Source organism: Thunnus maccoyii, chromosome 10, assembly GCF_910596095.1.
Source record: "Thunnus maccoyii chromosome 10, fThuMac1.1, whole genome shotgun sequence".
In the NCBI taxonomy this organism is placed as follows: Eukaryota; Metazoa; Chordata; class Actinopteri; order Scombriformes; family Scombridae; genus Thunnus; species Thunnus maccoyii.
This window is the reverse complement of record NC_056542.1, coordinates 2021112-2036874: the sequence shown is the minus strand read 5'-3', so window position 1 is coordinate 2036874 and position 15763 is coordinate 2021112. Positions and strand designations below refer to the sequence as shown.

The 15763-nt window shown below is 37.9% G+C and overlaps 1 protein-coding gene across 1 annotated transcript in view; it reads right to left on the bottom strand.

The window, feature by feature from the left end:
* Window positions 1–2052: 2052 nt before the first annotated feature.
* Window positions 2053–15763, bottom strand: part of LOC121905374 (zinc finger protein 271-like) — a 33161-nt gene continuing 19450 nt past the window's right edge. The window contains exons 3-5 of the mRNA XM_042423583.1: window positions 13706–14771; window positions 6401–6562; window positions 2053–5289 (exon numbers count right to left, since the gene is read on the bottom strand). Coding sequence (XP_042279517.1) covers window positions 3935–5289; window positions 6401–6562; window positions 13706–14771 — 2583 coding nt within the window. The 3' untranslated portion in view covers window positions 2053–3934. The remainder of the gene's footprint in view (window positions 5290–6400; window positions 6563–13705; window positions 14772–15763) is intronic.

The window sequence follows — 15763 nt, the reverse complement described above, 5'->3', positions numbered from 1 at the left end:
TCTGCTGGGGCAGCAGCATCGGAGCCAAGGACACTAACAAACTGATCAGGTTGGCTGGCTCTGTACTGGGACTCCTCTGGAGACACTGGAGCTGGTTGTGGAGAGGAGGATGCTACAAAAACTGTTAAACATCATAGAGAACATCTGGTATCCTCTCCATGACCTGCTGGTCAAACAGTGGAGCACTTTTAGTCAGAGACTTCTTCAGCTCCGCTGTGACAATGAACGCTACAGGAAGTCATTCCTGCCAGCTGCCATCAGTCTGTACAATGACTCTCCTCTTTGACAGGAGAGGACAGACTGCTCATATTTTATTACATTATCCATCACGTTATATTTCAGATACATATTTTGATAATCTTTAAAGTACTGTCTGTATATACTGTTATCATATGTATACACAATCAGTAAATTATTCAAGTATCAATCTACACTCAATTCTAACATGGTGCACTTTACTACCTCATCAATATCCACCTGACATGCACAAATGTACAGTGTACTATAGCATGTTAACGTCTCTGAGCAGTGTATACTCAGGAAATGGTAAATTGCAGTTATGGTTATATCTCTAGTCTCTATTCTATTTTTAGTTGTTCTATTTATTTTTATATTTGAATTAGTATAATAAATTGTGTATAATTTGGCATTTAATTGTACATGCTTCTTTTACGTACTGCATTGTTTTTGTATTTTGATTTATGTCAAGTGGCTGCTGTAACATTTTTATTTCCCTTTGGGATTAATAAATCTATCATCTATCTATCAATGAATCTGGTATACTTATATTATCATCTCATGAATCACAGTAATATCAAAATAAATACATGAGATGAGATAAAAAAAACAAACATTTTGTGGTCTAAGTTTGTTTGGGTATTTATCGTATGCAGTACTAACACTTCTTCAGACATTAAGATTCTTGGTTTTTGAAACTATAACAACCGGCACCATGTTTGACCATCAACATCACACCATAACTTTGTCAATGAAATGCTGTTGCCAACAGCAAAATTAGTAGTTACATTAACACGCATAAAAAAGCAACAAGAATTCAGTTTAACAAAACTTGATAGCGTTGTTGACAGTGTACAACTTACATGAAGATATTCTGACCTCATCTTCATGGAGAATATTTTATATTAATTAGGGACCAGGCCAAAAAGACAGAGGACCCTATTGTTTTTTGTATGTTTGTTTGTTTGTTTCTTTCTTTATTATTACACCGCTTAAACCCTAAATTTGACCCCCTAAACATGCTCAAAAACTCACCAAATTTGGCACGCACATCAGATCTGGTAACAAATTTGATAAAATGTAAAAATTAACCCCTAAAGTTCCAAAACGTGCTCTCTAGCGCCACGTACGTAACAAAATGGCCACAACAGCCCGTAGGAATGTCGTAGAGAGATCAAACCAAAACTCAATTATTTGTCCCATCAAGACCTGCAAATCACATGCTGACACCCCTGACCTAAATCCAAGAGACAAAAACAATAAAAGATAGAAAAAACATGTAAATTCAAGATTTGTAGGTCAAAGTCTTGTGACTCATTTAAAGTTCAAATGAAGTTTGTATCTAAAACTATGTGGAAGCAGTAAATGTTCAAAAAGGTGTGGGTTCACTCACACTCTCCATTCAAATAAAACTTTGACCAGGTCATGTGGGTCAAAAGTCTTTCCTTTTCTAAAAATAGACTTGATGAAAATTAGGAAAATAATTTGTTTTACACACAAACTCATCAAGTTTTCACTTTACTAATTGAAATTCAAGTGAATGGGCCCAAAACTTGCATCATTTTGATGACACAGGTGTGAGCAAGACAGACATGTCTCACCCTGCAGAAAATTCTCATCCTGTCAATCAATCTTTCAAAATAAAAGCACACCACACTTGTAATAAATATCCTTCATTTTTAAAAAGCAAAATGATCTGATCCCGACGGGCCAGAGTGCGAGGTCCCGACCAACGATTTTGGTGAACATTTGCCTAAAGGAGTTTCAGTTCAATTGTTAGTTCTGTTTATAGATTGTTTTTCTTGAAATGTGCTGCCATTATATGTTCTTGTGTGTTTTTTTTAAAACAATATATTTATTGGTTTTTTAGTATGCAAATCACAAATTGTACATTGAATAGCAGTTATATAATACACAGCAAACATTTTTCACCGTTTTCCCTCCCACCACTCCATCCCTATCAACTGACAGACATAAAAAAATAAATAAAAATACAATAAAATGAAACAATAATGATAATAATCAAATAAATAAAGGGTGTTTCTCAGATCAACATACAAGATCATAATACTCCCTCAGAGCTTGTTCCTGATGAAGCGGGTTACCAGCATTGACATCATGTCTTAAGAAGTACATAAAAGGACTCCAGATATCATCAGAAACATTTTGTTATGTCTAACAATGTACGTTCTTCTTTTCCATTGACATGTTTGACACCATTTCTTTGATCCACATTCCGACTCTTGGCCCCTTAACATTTTTCCAATTAAGAGCAATTATATGTCTACAAATCTAAACTCTTTGCTTTGTAAGTGTGGGTTGGTGGGATGTATACCCAGAATGAAAAGCTTAGGATCCAGTGGTAATGGTGTTACATACTCCCCCCCTGCTGGATGGGATATGTATAGTCTTGTTACTGACCCTTTTGTTTGTGCTCTCTCTCCTAGGTGGCCCTGAGTGGATAATTGAGGGGAGGGCCTATGAAGAGGGAACAAAGGGCTTGGACTCTCTCTCTCTCATCTTCCCAGCCTGATCAGCAGCAGCTTGTTTTTTGTGTTTGTTCTGTTATGTTGTAGTTGCCTTTGTTAGTTTCTTGGTTTGGGTTGGTGAGTCTGGCAGCCTTTTTTTTCGCGGCTCTATTTCAGTTTTGTGGATTTAGGTTAGAGAGGAGAGCCCAGATCCTACGGCCCTTTGTGGGCTGGTCTGGGTGTCTCCTCTTCTTTTTGTTAATTTTGGCCGGCTCACCAGCTTTTGTTACTTGGTTGTTGTTTTTGTTAATAAATTTGTTCAATCTTTGTGGGAAATCCTGACTTTTAATTATGTTGGGCCTTCTGTGGGCGAGCTGTTTGTAGAGGGTCGTAACATAATTTTGGGGGCTCGTCCATCGTAACAAATGGCTGCGATAAAAATTGATCGATCATATTAATAACATCTTGGCAAAAGGATTTCACTTTCACACATTCCAATATACAGTGGCATAATGTCCCTCTTGCTTCATTACACTTAATACAAATATCAGGAATATTATCATTACACTTATGCAATTTAATAGGAGTTATGTATGTACGCAACAGCCATTTATACTGTATAAGTTTCAGGCTACTGATGACTGTCTGCCTCTGAGCCTTCTTACACATCTCACTCAGTCTTCTAAAGATATTTCATCATCTATATCTTCCTTCCATAGTCTCAGTTTAGGTTCTGAGGACTCATCAGACCCAGACGCAAACAAGTCATACAGAGATTAAATTAAAATTTTTATCATAGCAATGTCTTATGATTGCTACCTGTAATGAGGAAATGACAGGAATATCTAATGAATGGTTTTGAGATGAGGATATAAGGCTCTTAAGTTGAAGATATTTGGGAATGTCATATTTGACTGATATTTCTGCAAAGGACATAAGTTGTCCATCTTCTCTGTACATATTTTGCACTTTCCTTAACCTTTTTTCAGTCCATATCCGAAATCCTGGATCACCTTTCCCTGGTTTAAAGTCGACATTACCCCACATAGGACTGATGCATGACCAGAAGGAGTTAATATTCAAATATTCACAAGTGTTGAAAAAAACATTTATCATATTCAATACCATAGGGTAGTCTTTATTTTTTCCTCAGGTATTTGTGATCTGCTGAATACAAATACAAGTTCAAATATGAAAATGCAAATACAGCTTCTCATCTGAATGAATTCTTATGTGCCTTTTAAAGTCTGGCACCTGACAGAATCTTTTCCTGTTGCGTGCGTTTTCATGTGGATGTTCAAGTTATGTCTAAGTCTGAACTCTCTCCCACAAGTTTTGCAACTGTACGGCTTCTCACCTGTGTGGATTCTCATGTGCGCTTTTAATGCGCCCAGCACAGAGAATCTTTTCTCACAGGTGTTACATGTGTACGGCTTCTCACCTGTGTGTGTTCTTATATGCCTTTTCACTGTTGTCATGTAACTAAATCTTCTCCCACAGGTGTTGCAAGGGTACGGCTTCTCACCTGTGTGGATTCTCATATGCAGGTTTAATGCACCCAGATGAGGGAAACTTTTCTCACAGGTGTTACATGGGTACGGCTTCTCTCCGGTGTGTGTTCTCATATGCAGGTTTAATGCACCTGGCTGGGAGAATCTTTTCTCACAGGTGTTGCAGGGGTACGGTTTCTCACCTGTGTGGATTCTCATATGCACTTTCAATTTTCCGATTTCAGAGAATCTTTTCTCACAAGTGTTACATGGGTATGGCTTCTCACCTGTGTGGATTCTCAGATGCACTTTTAATGCACCTGGCTGAGAGAATCTTTTCTCACAGGTGTTACATGCGTACGGCTTCTCACCTGTGTGGACTCTCAGATGTCTGTGCAAATTGGAGTTCCACTTAAAAGATTTCCCACAAGTGTCACACTTTAAGGACTTTTCCCCTGTATAAGTATTACTGTGAATCTTTAATGTGGTAGAGTTGTCTTCATTGTTAGTGTGATTTTTGCTTTTGTGATGTCTCTTCTTTAGTTTTGGCTCTGCTTTTCTAGTTGATCCTGAGTCTCCATGTTTGCCTCCTTTGTGATCTTGGCTCTCAGCTACATGAGAGTTGTGAGAGAGCAGCTGGTCGTCACTGTTTGGTTCTGGTTCCACAGAACTTTTAACTGACATGCTGACAACATGCTCTTTCTCTGCTTCACTATGAGTTTCATCAGGACTCAAGTTCAGAGTCCAGTCTTCACTTTCCTCACAAGTAGGAGTCAACATAAAGGTTTCTGTCTCCTGCTTCAGCACCAGCTGTTCTCCCTCCAGACTGGTGCAGAGTTCCTCCTGTTCCTCTTTAATCTGTAGAGGCTCTGGGTCCTCTTGGTCCAGACTGGTGCAGAGTTCCTTCTGTTCCTCTTTAATCTGTAGAGGCTCTGGGTCCTCTTGGTCCAGACTGGTACAGAGTTCCTTCTGTTCCTCTTTAATCTGTGGAGGCTCTGGGTCCTCTTGGTCCAGACTGGTGTTACTCTCCTGGTTACAGAGCTGCTGGTCAGTGAGAACCTCCTCCTCCTTACAGACATGTTGCTGTTGGAGTTCTGGAAGGACAAAGGGGAAAGGCTGAAGAGAAAATCTCGTGCCATGTTCTGATAAGGCATCCTTTATAAGGGCTTTAAAAGCATTAATTAATGACTTAATTAATGTTAGAAAATATTTTATGTTTATAAAGCGTGTCAGACATCCGATGACGCTGAAGTTAGCTTCTGATTCACAGCTTCTGATTCAGGTTTAAGGGAAAAGTTGAGGGGAAAGTTAAGGGAAACATGCACTGTATGATGATGATTAGTGGCTGATTCTCAGATTTTTCGCCACTTAACACTTGTGAAAAAATGTAAGACATTGTAACAAAAGCCTTAACACTGTTTAAAACCACTTTAAGATATGTAAGACCTTTGTTCTATTTGTGAAAACAGAAAAAGAGCAATTTCACTGATATTTCTTCATCCAGACAGTATTACACCAGATCCAGATCAAGAACCACTATACATAGATTAACAGGGAGACTCCAGAGACTCATTAAAACACAGTGACTTGAAAGCCCAGATTTGACATTCTAAGTTTTGTGGTTTTTGTGAAGAAAGCCCAACACGCACACACACATATGTTGAATTACACCAGCCACTTTCTTTCTTTGAGACTGATTTTGCACTATTTATAAACAATATTCTGTATTCTGTGTCCTGCAATCATCCTGTATACTTCTTAAATTATTTAATTTAATATATTTACTACATTCCCTACTTGGAGTCCCCTATTCTGCTCCCATGTATGCAGAATGTGTACTACGGAAGTAATAATAAATGCTTGAACTCTTTGATCCAGACCTGGTCTACTGTGGTCTGGATGGAGAAATGTGAAATCGCCCTTTTTATTTTCATAGGCAAAACAAAGGTTTCACTAATTTGAAAGTGGGTTTAAACACTGTTAAAGCTTTTGCTACGATGTTTAATATGATTTTTCACAAGTGTAAATGGTGCAAAAACGGAGAAGCAGCCGCTAAATATCATTATTAATGTTTCCCTTAACTTCGAATCAGAAGCTAACTTCAGCGTCGCGAACAAATAATTACAAGTATATATTTTAACCACTGCGGTGCTATATAAAGCTGATTATTGTGTTTTATTTTAAGATAATTAAGGTTTTACAGACCTATTCTGTGTAACTTTATTTCAGGTTTCCAAACGATATCGAGCATTCTGCGTTGACGATCGATCTCTTTCTCGTACTCTGAGATAGTTTCTTGAAAAACTCGGAATATTTCTTCAGCAGCAGCAGTTAGTCGCTCGTTGATTGAATCTCTCAAACACTGAACTTTAGACATTGTTGCTTAATTACAAGTAAGATATCTCCGTGTCCTACTGAGAGACTTCTTCCAACCGCAGGACACCAACCAGCTAACGCGACTAGCTCCTGTGTTGTTTAGTTCCGCTGAGTGTTACACTGTTAAGCTTCCGACAGCGGGGTTGTGTGGTCTATTTCGTTCCACTTGTTGTAGCAAGTTGTCTTCTTCTTTTGATTTATTGGTGGTTGGCAACCAGCTTAAAGATGGATTATCTCCACCTGCTGGACTGAGTGTGTTACAGTAGATTAGCAGACAAAGTTAAATTCTCTCTATTAAACCTGTTTCCTTAAGATGTTTAATTAAGTGACTGTATATTTGCCCTGATGTTTCTCCAAGGATATTCTCTTAAGTGATGTTTTCCATTCCTTCTTCTAGTTTCCTCCATTCCTCCTCATAGGCACTACACTCCAGTAGCACATTGCACAGATTCTGTTTGATTGCAATGCATGCGTGATCCTGTTGGGTGCTTACCTATTTTATGAAGTATTTGATTAAGTCTTGTGTGCCCTGTCCTTAGATGGGAAATACCTGCTTCTTTCCTTTGGTTCCTTCCCAGGTTCTCTCCAGTACCAACATGTTTTTGAATATTATAGAGGTGTCTTCCTGTGTCATTGATATTCCAGTATTCTTGCCACACTTTTTGCATTTGACTTCTGATGATTGTTTTGACCTCAGTTTTATATAATGGAGCCTGAATACTGACTGACTGTGATTTAGACGTTGTTTGGCCAGTATATCCACACCTTCACTTCCTCCCACACCAACATTGGCAGGGAACGAGTTGACTCAGTGTCATTTGTGGCTTATAAATAAGCAGCAATAACTGCACAGATGCTTTATGTCTTTAAACTAAAAATAAGAACTGTTGGGTTGATATTTGTCGTCTCACTGATATTTTGTACCCTCATCAAAACCTAAAAGTTTAAAACTCATCATGTAAAGGTTTGAGGTATGTGTACTTGAATTTCTCAATTTTTTGTGAATTTATCCAGTTTTTGATATCTGTTGCAAAAAGAATTTTATTACTTTTTATTGCACATTTGTTTCACAGCTGTGTTCTTTCGTTAATTCGCACAGTTACATAGAAGCTTCAATCTTCTTCTGCAGTGGAGACTCCTTGATTCAAGGCAGCATGCTGTAGGAGTATTAGTACTTTATTATTTAATTACCTTGTCATTGTGTGCACCACCTCCCATAGATTTAGCCCTGTTAGTGTTGGGAGTAATTTTACCAATGAATCGGTCTCATAACCGTAAGTTCTTGTCCCAAACAGTAACCTGTCCCACTACTATTCAGAAGAATGCAAACAACAACTTCTTGATTAAGACAGACATTTATTATACAGCTACATGCCTGAAGAGTACATGATACACATAGAATAATACACAAAAGAATGATAAGGCCTTTAAATTATAACGAAAATAAAAATAAAGAAAAATATTCAGCAAGACTGGCTCATAGTGTGTGACTCGAGGCTAACGCATAGCAACAGGAGCTAAGGGAGAGCTAACATACTTTCTGGAGAAATTATCTTTAAATCTTAAATCGTTAGTATCAACCTCTGGTCACAAAGTCATTGCATGCCTACTGTTTTGTTGGAGATAAGCCATAGTCAGACAGCCAGTGGGTCTCAGCAGTAACACGGCCCAGATCAGGTCGTTGGCTGTGAGCTTGGAGGATCTTCACTGTCCCTTGGACAGAGAGCAGGTGGGTCAGTCCTAGGTCAGGTGTAATCGGTGTAATCGGCTGTGACAAGTTGTCTCAGCCCAGAGTGATAGTCTGGCTTTGGGTCACAGACATGCAGAGGTCCAGTCGGGCTTTCACTAGCTTTTTGTAACGCAACACGCCAGTTAGGATTCAGGCTTGAGTCTTTGTGATTTTTTGGTTTCCTGATGCTTGTTTCCGGAAGCTTTCCTGATGACACTGAGTACAGGTTTCAAAAAGGTCTAAAATACGCACTTACTTAGAAGGAAAGAGACGTTGTAGAGGGGCAGTTTCTTACTCATAAAGAGGAGGACAGCTCAACCGAGTTCCGTTAAACTTTCCTTTATATAATTTTGGTCAAAGCAGGCGGTGTTTTGGGTGTTTTAAACATTTTCGCACCAAATTACTGATGAATATTCAATTTCTTTGTTCTCGGGGGACTTCAGGTGTAGTTGGTGTTGGATGCAGCTTGCATCTTCTGAAATAAATACATTTTTTGGGAAGCCTACTTTGGAATGTTTACACACAAAAATCACACCTCACATCACTGTGGCCTAGTATTTCACATTAAAGTTGTAAACACATTCTTTTCATAACGGTCCTGCTGTAATAGAGTGAATAAAAGAGTTATAGCAGCAATTTTGTGAGGTTAAACACAATATTGCATCAACCATGTAAACACTCATTAACTCTTATGTCATGATATAAAATTCAAGTGAGATTATTTGTTAGTATGACTTTTATCTGACTCTATGTACTTTACTGATTTTGGGGGTTGGACATGTGACAGAAATATTTCATAGTCTGCATGTCACCTTATGTAATATGGTATAGCCCTTCTGGGGGGCCTTTTAGATACAAACAATGGGTCCATGGTCAAGATTGGAGCTGTTCCAGATGGTATGTTGTGATACATGATATGTTGTGAGGTAGCTGTCAACCACTTGATGGATGGCTCCCAACTGAATTAATGCCCATGGGGAACCTATGTTATTCATGTGATAAGATACAGATGCGTAACCCTATATAAGTTATGCACCGACAGTGGTACGGTGCCCAGACCATCTTTGTACATGGAATGGACCCGATGGCCTTCGTCTAATAAACGTCTTCAAAATAAGAACTTCACCAGCTCTTCCTTTGAACGATACATCATCACACATCCTTCCTTTCATTATTCAAACCTATATTTCTAACCTTATCAAAATTATAACGTGATAAAATGTAATGAGATCAACCTTTTTTCAATATCTCACCAATATACCATAGTAAAGTCATCAAAGTTACATCATTCTTTATGAATTTTTAAGGTAAACAGTATGACAGGGTCCATAATCTGATTAAACAGTTAATATAACAGTTATTAACCCATAAGAACCCATGGTGACACAGGTGTCACCAACCCTTTCAATGTTCTGGAAAATTCCTTATACAGCTTTTATCCTTGACTTTAACTCATGAAGTCCCTAAGTGACATCTAATGAATATCCTGGTGCAGTCATGTGACAATGTGTGAATCTGTGTACCCATGACATCACTTCCAAAATGGCAGCATGCTTGGTCAGCAAATGTGACAGAACTAGCTAATTGTTACTAAAGGAAGGTTTCAACCCATTTAACAATTCTGATGCTTTAATAAGACGTTCTGTATTACATTTAACCTGTTCTGACCACATTTCTTGAACGAATTGATATAAAACAAGTTAGGGAACTATGGTTATGACATATATGTTACATTACAGATCTTTGACACTGAAGGTAGAATTTCAAAATAAAATTCAGAAATGTGTTCCTTGTGGTCCATTTGGTCTGTTTTACATTCCCCATAATTCTCCTTTAAGGAGAAATGGGTTCTTATGGGTTAAAGCTTGGAATGTAATGAGTTCATTTTGCGGTGTTGCAAAGGAATGTTTCTCTTGAGTTTTATGACCTTGGGATTATAAAGGGTCTGTGTCCCATTTAAGGTGGGGGTCCTTTTAGTCTTTCTCTGGTCCAAGTTGCCTTAGGGTCAGTTTTATGCTTAGTTAGTTACTTATGCTTAGTAGTTACTTAGTTCAGGCCATAATTTTTGGATGTTCGGTCAGACATCATGAGTATGTTGAGCATCATTGATCAACCCCGACTTAGAGGGTTACAAAGGTCAGTTCTGCAGGCCTTTGGAATCCAGACAAGTCTGTCTCTTCCTCTTAGGAATCGAAGTTAAGTTTAACACAAAGAACAAGAGGTTGTCTTCCAACAATGCCGAGTAAGATAGCAGTTTTACATGTTGACCTATAGACCTGTGCAGTTGCATCACAAAGAAGCTAACGGCCTTAAAACACATTCATATTATTTGCTTATACGTTTGTTTAGGGACTTATTGTATGCACTACTCACACTTAATGTTTATGACACTTTTAGTTACCCTAATCATCCAATTAATCAAATTAAGAATATCAGTCTGAAAAGCCATCATGAAAAAATATCTTATTGTTCATAAAATGTGTTGACAACACCATTAAGAACATCATCTGCAATCTGTGTGTCGTCTAAAGCAGCAAACAACATTTTTATTTTAACTTAATCTCAATTTAAACTGATCACAGACGAACTTAAACTGTTAGACAAACATATTCTGACCTCTTCTACATGGAGCATATTTTACATTGGTTTATAAAGATGTTGGTGAACACTTGTCTAGAAGAGTTTCAGCTCAATTGATTGTCCTGTTTATGGATTATTTTTTGTTGACATGTGCTGCCATTATGTGTTCTTGTGTGTTTTATCCATGATCACAACTGAATCCTCAGCGACGTGTCACAAATCTATTTTGACTTTTTGGCTATGAAAGTAAATATTGCACATAATAATTCAATTACTGCGGTTGCAGTGTACAGACCTCCTTCTGCTTCCTCCTCACCTATTGATGAGCTACTGGTCTTTTAGCTCCTTAAAAAAATTTGGAGATGATCATTTTTGGTGATTTTAATTTAAATTTTATCTAAAAGAAGTCTGTGAAAACTTAAATCTCTCACAGCTAATTACTGATCCTACCAGGCCAAACTTAAACTACTTCTCTGAGTCGACTTTAATTGATTTAATTTTAACAAATAGAAATGACAAAATTACTTCTTTGGCAGTATTTGAGCTTGGTTTTAGTGCCCTCGCATGGTGATTAGTAGGAATTTTATATATTTTGCTGAGCAAGCCTTCCTGTATGATCTTTATGAAAGTGACATTCATGATACTGTTAAAATCCCTGATGTTGACTTAGCTCTTGACCACTTTTGTAAGTCTTTTAACTCTGTGGTCGATAAGCATGCACCCTTTAAAAAACATAGATTGTAGAATAGGTCAAGTCCTATCTGAATATCTCATCCTTGCTATAAGAGAGAAATAAAGCCTGGGCTCTTGCCAGGCGTACTGGTGAGTCTGGTCACTGGCTTACTTTCAGGCGCCTTAGAAATAAATGCACAGCTGCAATAAGGAAGGCTAAAGCTAATTATTATTATTTGCTTTTAATTCCAAATTCATATTTAAATCCGTCAAAATGTTGGAAGGCAGTGAATTCTCTGAACTGTCTTCACTCTCATTTCCTCCTTTCACTTCAGCTGATGATCCTAAATATCAGATCATAAAGAGATTTGTGTTGCTTTTAATAAACATTTTTTTAGCTGCTGACACATTCTTTGAAGAAACTTATACAGGACAGCTCTTCCGATAACAGGGCCAATGCCTTACTAGCATTAGATTTGAAATATCCAGTTGGCAAGGATAAGCTTGATCCCTACTTCTTAAAGCTTACGGCCTCAATGGTAGTAAGCTACATAACATATATTTTTAACTTCTCTGTTTTATCTGTTACAGTTTGCACGGTTTGGAAGGCTGCTTATATGACTCCGTTACATAAAGGCGGTGAAAACGACTATGCTTAACAATTATAGGCCTGTCTCTAAATTGCCATGGCTAGCAAAAATACTAGAATCTCTAGTAAATGACCAACTTAAATCATTCCTTTCGGCATATTCTATTTTAAGTACTCACCAATCTGGTTTTAGAGAAAAGCACCACACTGTTAATGCTGCCACTCTTGTTTTAGATGACATCATTTCAACTTTGGATAATAAGAAACACTGCACAGCTCTTTTTATTGACCCCTCTAAAGCATTTGATACAGTTGATCATGCTTTGTTCTTAAAAAAAGATTCATAGTATTGGTTTTGATGAAATTGCATATGATTATATAGATAGATAGATTCTTTATTGTCATTGAATTAATATACAACGAAATACAGTTTGACAGCAATCCCCGGTGTAATTAGTTCCAGAGTTATCTAACGGACAGACAGCAGTGTGTAGCAACGAGATCTGTTAAATCTGAATTTGTTCAGATTGCAAAAGGTGTCCCACAAGGCTCAATCCTTGGTCCTGTTCTGTTTACACTTTATATAAATGATATTGTTTCTGCAATAACTGGATATAATATTCATTTTTATGCTGATGATACTATTATGTATTGCACTGCGGATACTGTACAGTCTGCTGTAGTATCTCTTCAGCACTGTTTTGTTGATTTAGAGGTTGCACTCAGTATCCATAAATTAGTCTTAAATGCAGACAAACATCATGTTTATGTTTTTCACTAGAGCCAAAAATATTAATTTGGATAACCTCATCATCACAACTAAAACTGGCACCAATATTGAAAGAGTCTTGATATACAGATACCTTGGCATTCAGATTGATGAGAAGATAACCATCAAAAAATCACATCAAATTTGGTGAGTAAACTAAGATTGGCTTTTTCTTTAATAAGAATAAATCCTGCTTCCTGTTGCATTGTTGACATACCCTTGTAGAGGCAACTTTATCAGTTTTAGACTATGGTGACATCTTGTACAGGCATGCTTTGACGGCAAATTTAAAGCCCCTTGATGCTCATTACATGTTCATTACTGGTGATGCTTATAACATTCATCATTGCATCCTGTACAAAAAGTTTGGATGGTCCTCTCTCTCTGAGAGGCAGGATTTCTACTTCTGGCTTCTTTGCACTATCAATCTGGAACACACTACAAAGCACTTTAAAAATGAATTCATTGGTATCTCTTGGTATTTCAAAAGAATAAAAAAAAAACAATGTTCAGCAAGCCATAACTTGTCAAATATGTAACTGTTGGCCAACTGTTTTACAAATTAAAAGACATCTAATAGTGCAGAACTATCCCTGAAAATTTCTAGCATCTAGCGACTCCTTTTTAAAGCCTCCACATTTCAGAAACGAAAGAACACACAAAAGTCAAAAATTTTGCACACTAGTTGTTGGGGGGTACAATGACATAATTTACACAAAGTATGAAGCAAATTAAAAATGGTCAGTTGGTAAAATTTTCTAAAATCTGTTGATTTGACCTGGAATTACCCAGAACCTTCTTCCACTGCGTGCTTTCTCATGTGGTCCTTGAAGTTATGTCTACGTCTGTACTCTTTCCCACAAGTTGTGCAATTGTATAACCTCGCACCTGTGTGGACTCTCATATGCCTTTTCATTGTTGCCATGTTACGAAATCTTTTCCCACAGGTGTTACATGAGTGCGGCTTCTCACCTGTGTGGATTCTCATATGCAGTTTTAATTTGCTCATCTCAGTGAAACCTTTCTCACAAGTTTTACATGTGTACGGCTTCTCGCCTGTGTGGACTCTCATATGCCTTTTCACTGTTGTCATGTCACCAAATCTTTTCCCACAGGTGTCGCAGGAGTACGGCTTCTCACCTGTGTGGACTCTCATATGCAGTCTTAATCCGTGCGACCGAGCGAACCTTTTCTCACAATTGTTACATGAGTACGGCTTCTCACCTGTGTGGACTCTCATATGTATTTGTAATTTGGACTTGATCTTAAAAGATTTCCCACAAATGCCGCATTTGAAGGACTTTTTCCCTGTATCAGTATTACTCTGAATCTTTAATTTGGTAGAGTTGTCTTCATTGTTAGTGTGATTTTTTCGTCTGTAAGGTCTCTTCTTTAGTTTTGGCTCTGCTTTCCTAGTTGATCCTGAGTCTCCATGTTTGCCTCCTTTGTGATCTTGGCTCTCAGCTACATCAGAGTTGTGAGAGAGCAGCTGGTTGTCACTGTTTGGTTCCGGTTGCACAGAACTTTTAACTGACATGCTGACAACATGCTCTTTCTCTGCTTCTCTCTGAGTTTCATCAGGACTCAAGTCCAGAGTCTGATCTTCACTTTCCTCACAAGTAGGAGTCAACATAAAGGTTTCTGTCTCCTGCTTCAGCACCAGCTGTTCTCCCTCCAGACTGCTGCAGAGTTCCTCCTGTTCCTCTTTAATCTGTGGAGGCTCTGGGTCCTCTTGGTTCAGACTGGTGCAGAGTTCCTTCTGTTCCTCTTTAATCTGTGGAGGCTCTGGGTCCTCTTGGTCCAGACTGGTGCAGAGTTCCTTCTGTTCCTCTTTAATCTGTGGAGGCTCTGGGTCCTCTTGGTCCAGACTGGTGCAGAGTTCCTCCTGTTCCTCTTTAATCTGTGGAGGCTCTGGGTCCTCTTGGTCCAGACTGGAGTTTTTCTCCAGGTTACAGAGCTGCTGGTCAGCGAGAACCTCCTCCTCATTACAGACATGTTGCTGTGGGAGCTCTGGAAGGACAAAAGGGAAAGAGTGAAGAGAAGATCTTGTACCATGTTCTGATAAGGCATCCTTTATAAAGGCTTTATAAGCATTAATTAATGACTTCATTAATGGTTAATAAGTATTTTACCAATGATTTATAAATAATTTATAAATCATTAACATTAACACACATAACATATTAACACAATTAACCTTTATTAATGATTCATAATCATTTACAACTGCGGGACTGCTGATGATTATGAATCATTAATAAAGGGTTAAATGACTTTCTGATAAGTCATCAGATTTTAACAGTTATTAATAAATGATGAGTGTTTCATATTTTCAAAGTCATCAGTAAATGGTTGAACAGCAAATGGTTGAGCCTTTGACAGCTGTAAAAGATGTCTGCATCGACGCTATTTCAGAATGTGAGAGGTGGTTAAACGGCGTTTATGTGCGTTAAGTCTCCGTTACAGCCCTGTGAATAACTGTAAAAAAATAATTCGCGTAGTTTAACCATCACTCTATAACAAAAAGACTCTGACTGTTCATCACTCCGTGAGAGGTGGCAGCCCTGCAAATACAAATAAATACAAGTATATATTTTAACCACTGCGGTGGTACATAAAGCTACTTATACTATTTTATGTTAAAATAATTTAAGTTTTACAGACCTACTCTGTGTAACCTTATTTCAGGTTTCCAAACGAAATCCAGCAGTATGCGCTGACGGTTGATCTCTTTCTCGTATTCTGAGATGGTTTCTTGAAAAACTCGGAATATTTCTTCAGCAGCAGCAGTTAGTCGCTCGTTGATTAACTCTCGCAAACACTCAACTGAGGACATTGTTGCTCAATTACAAG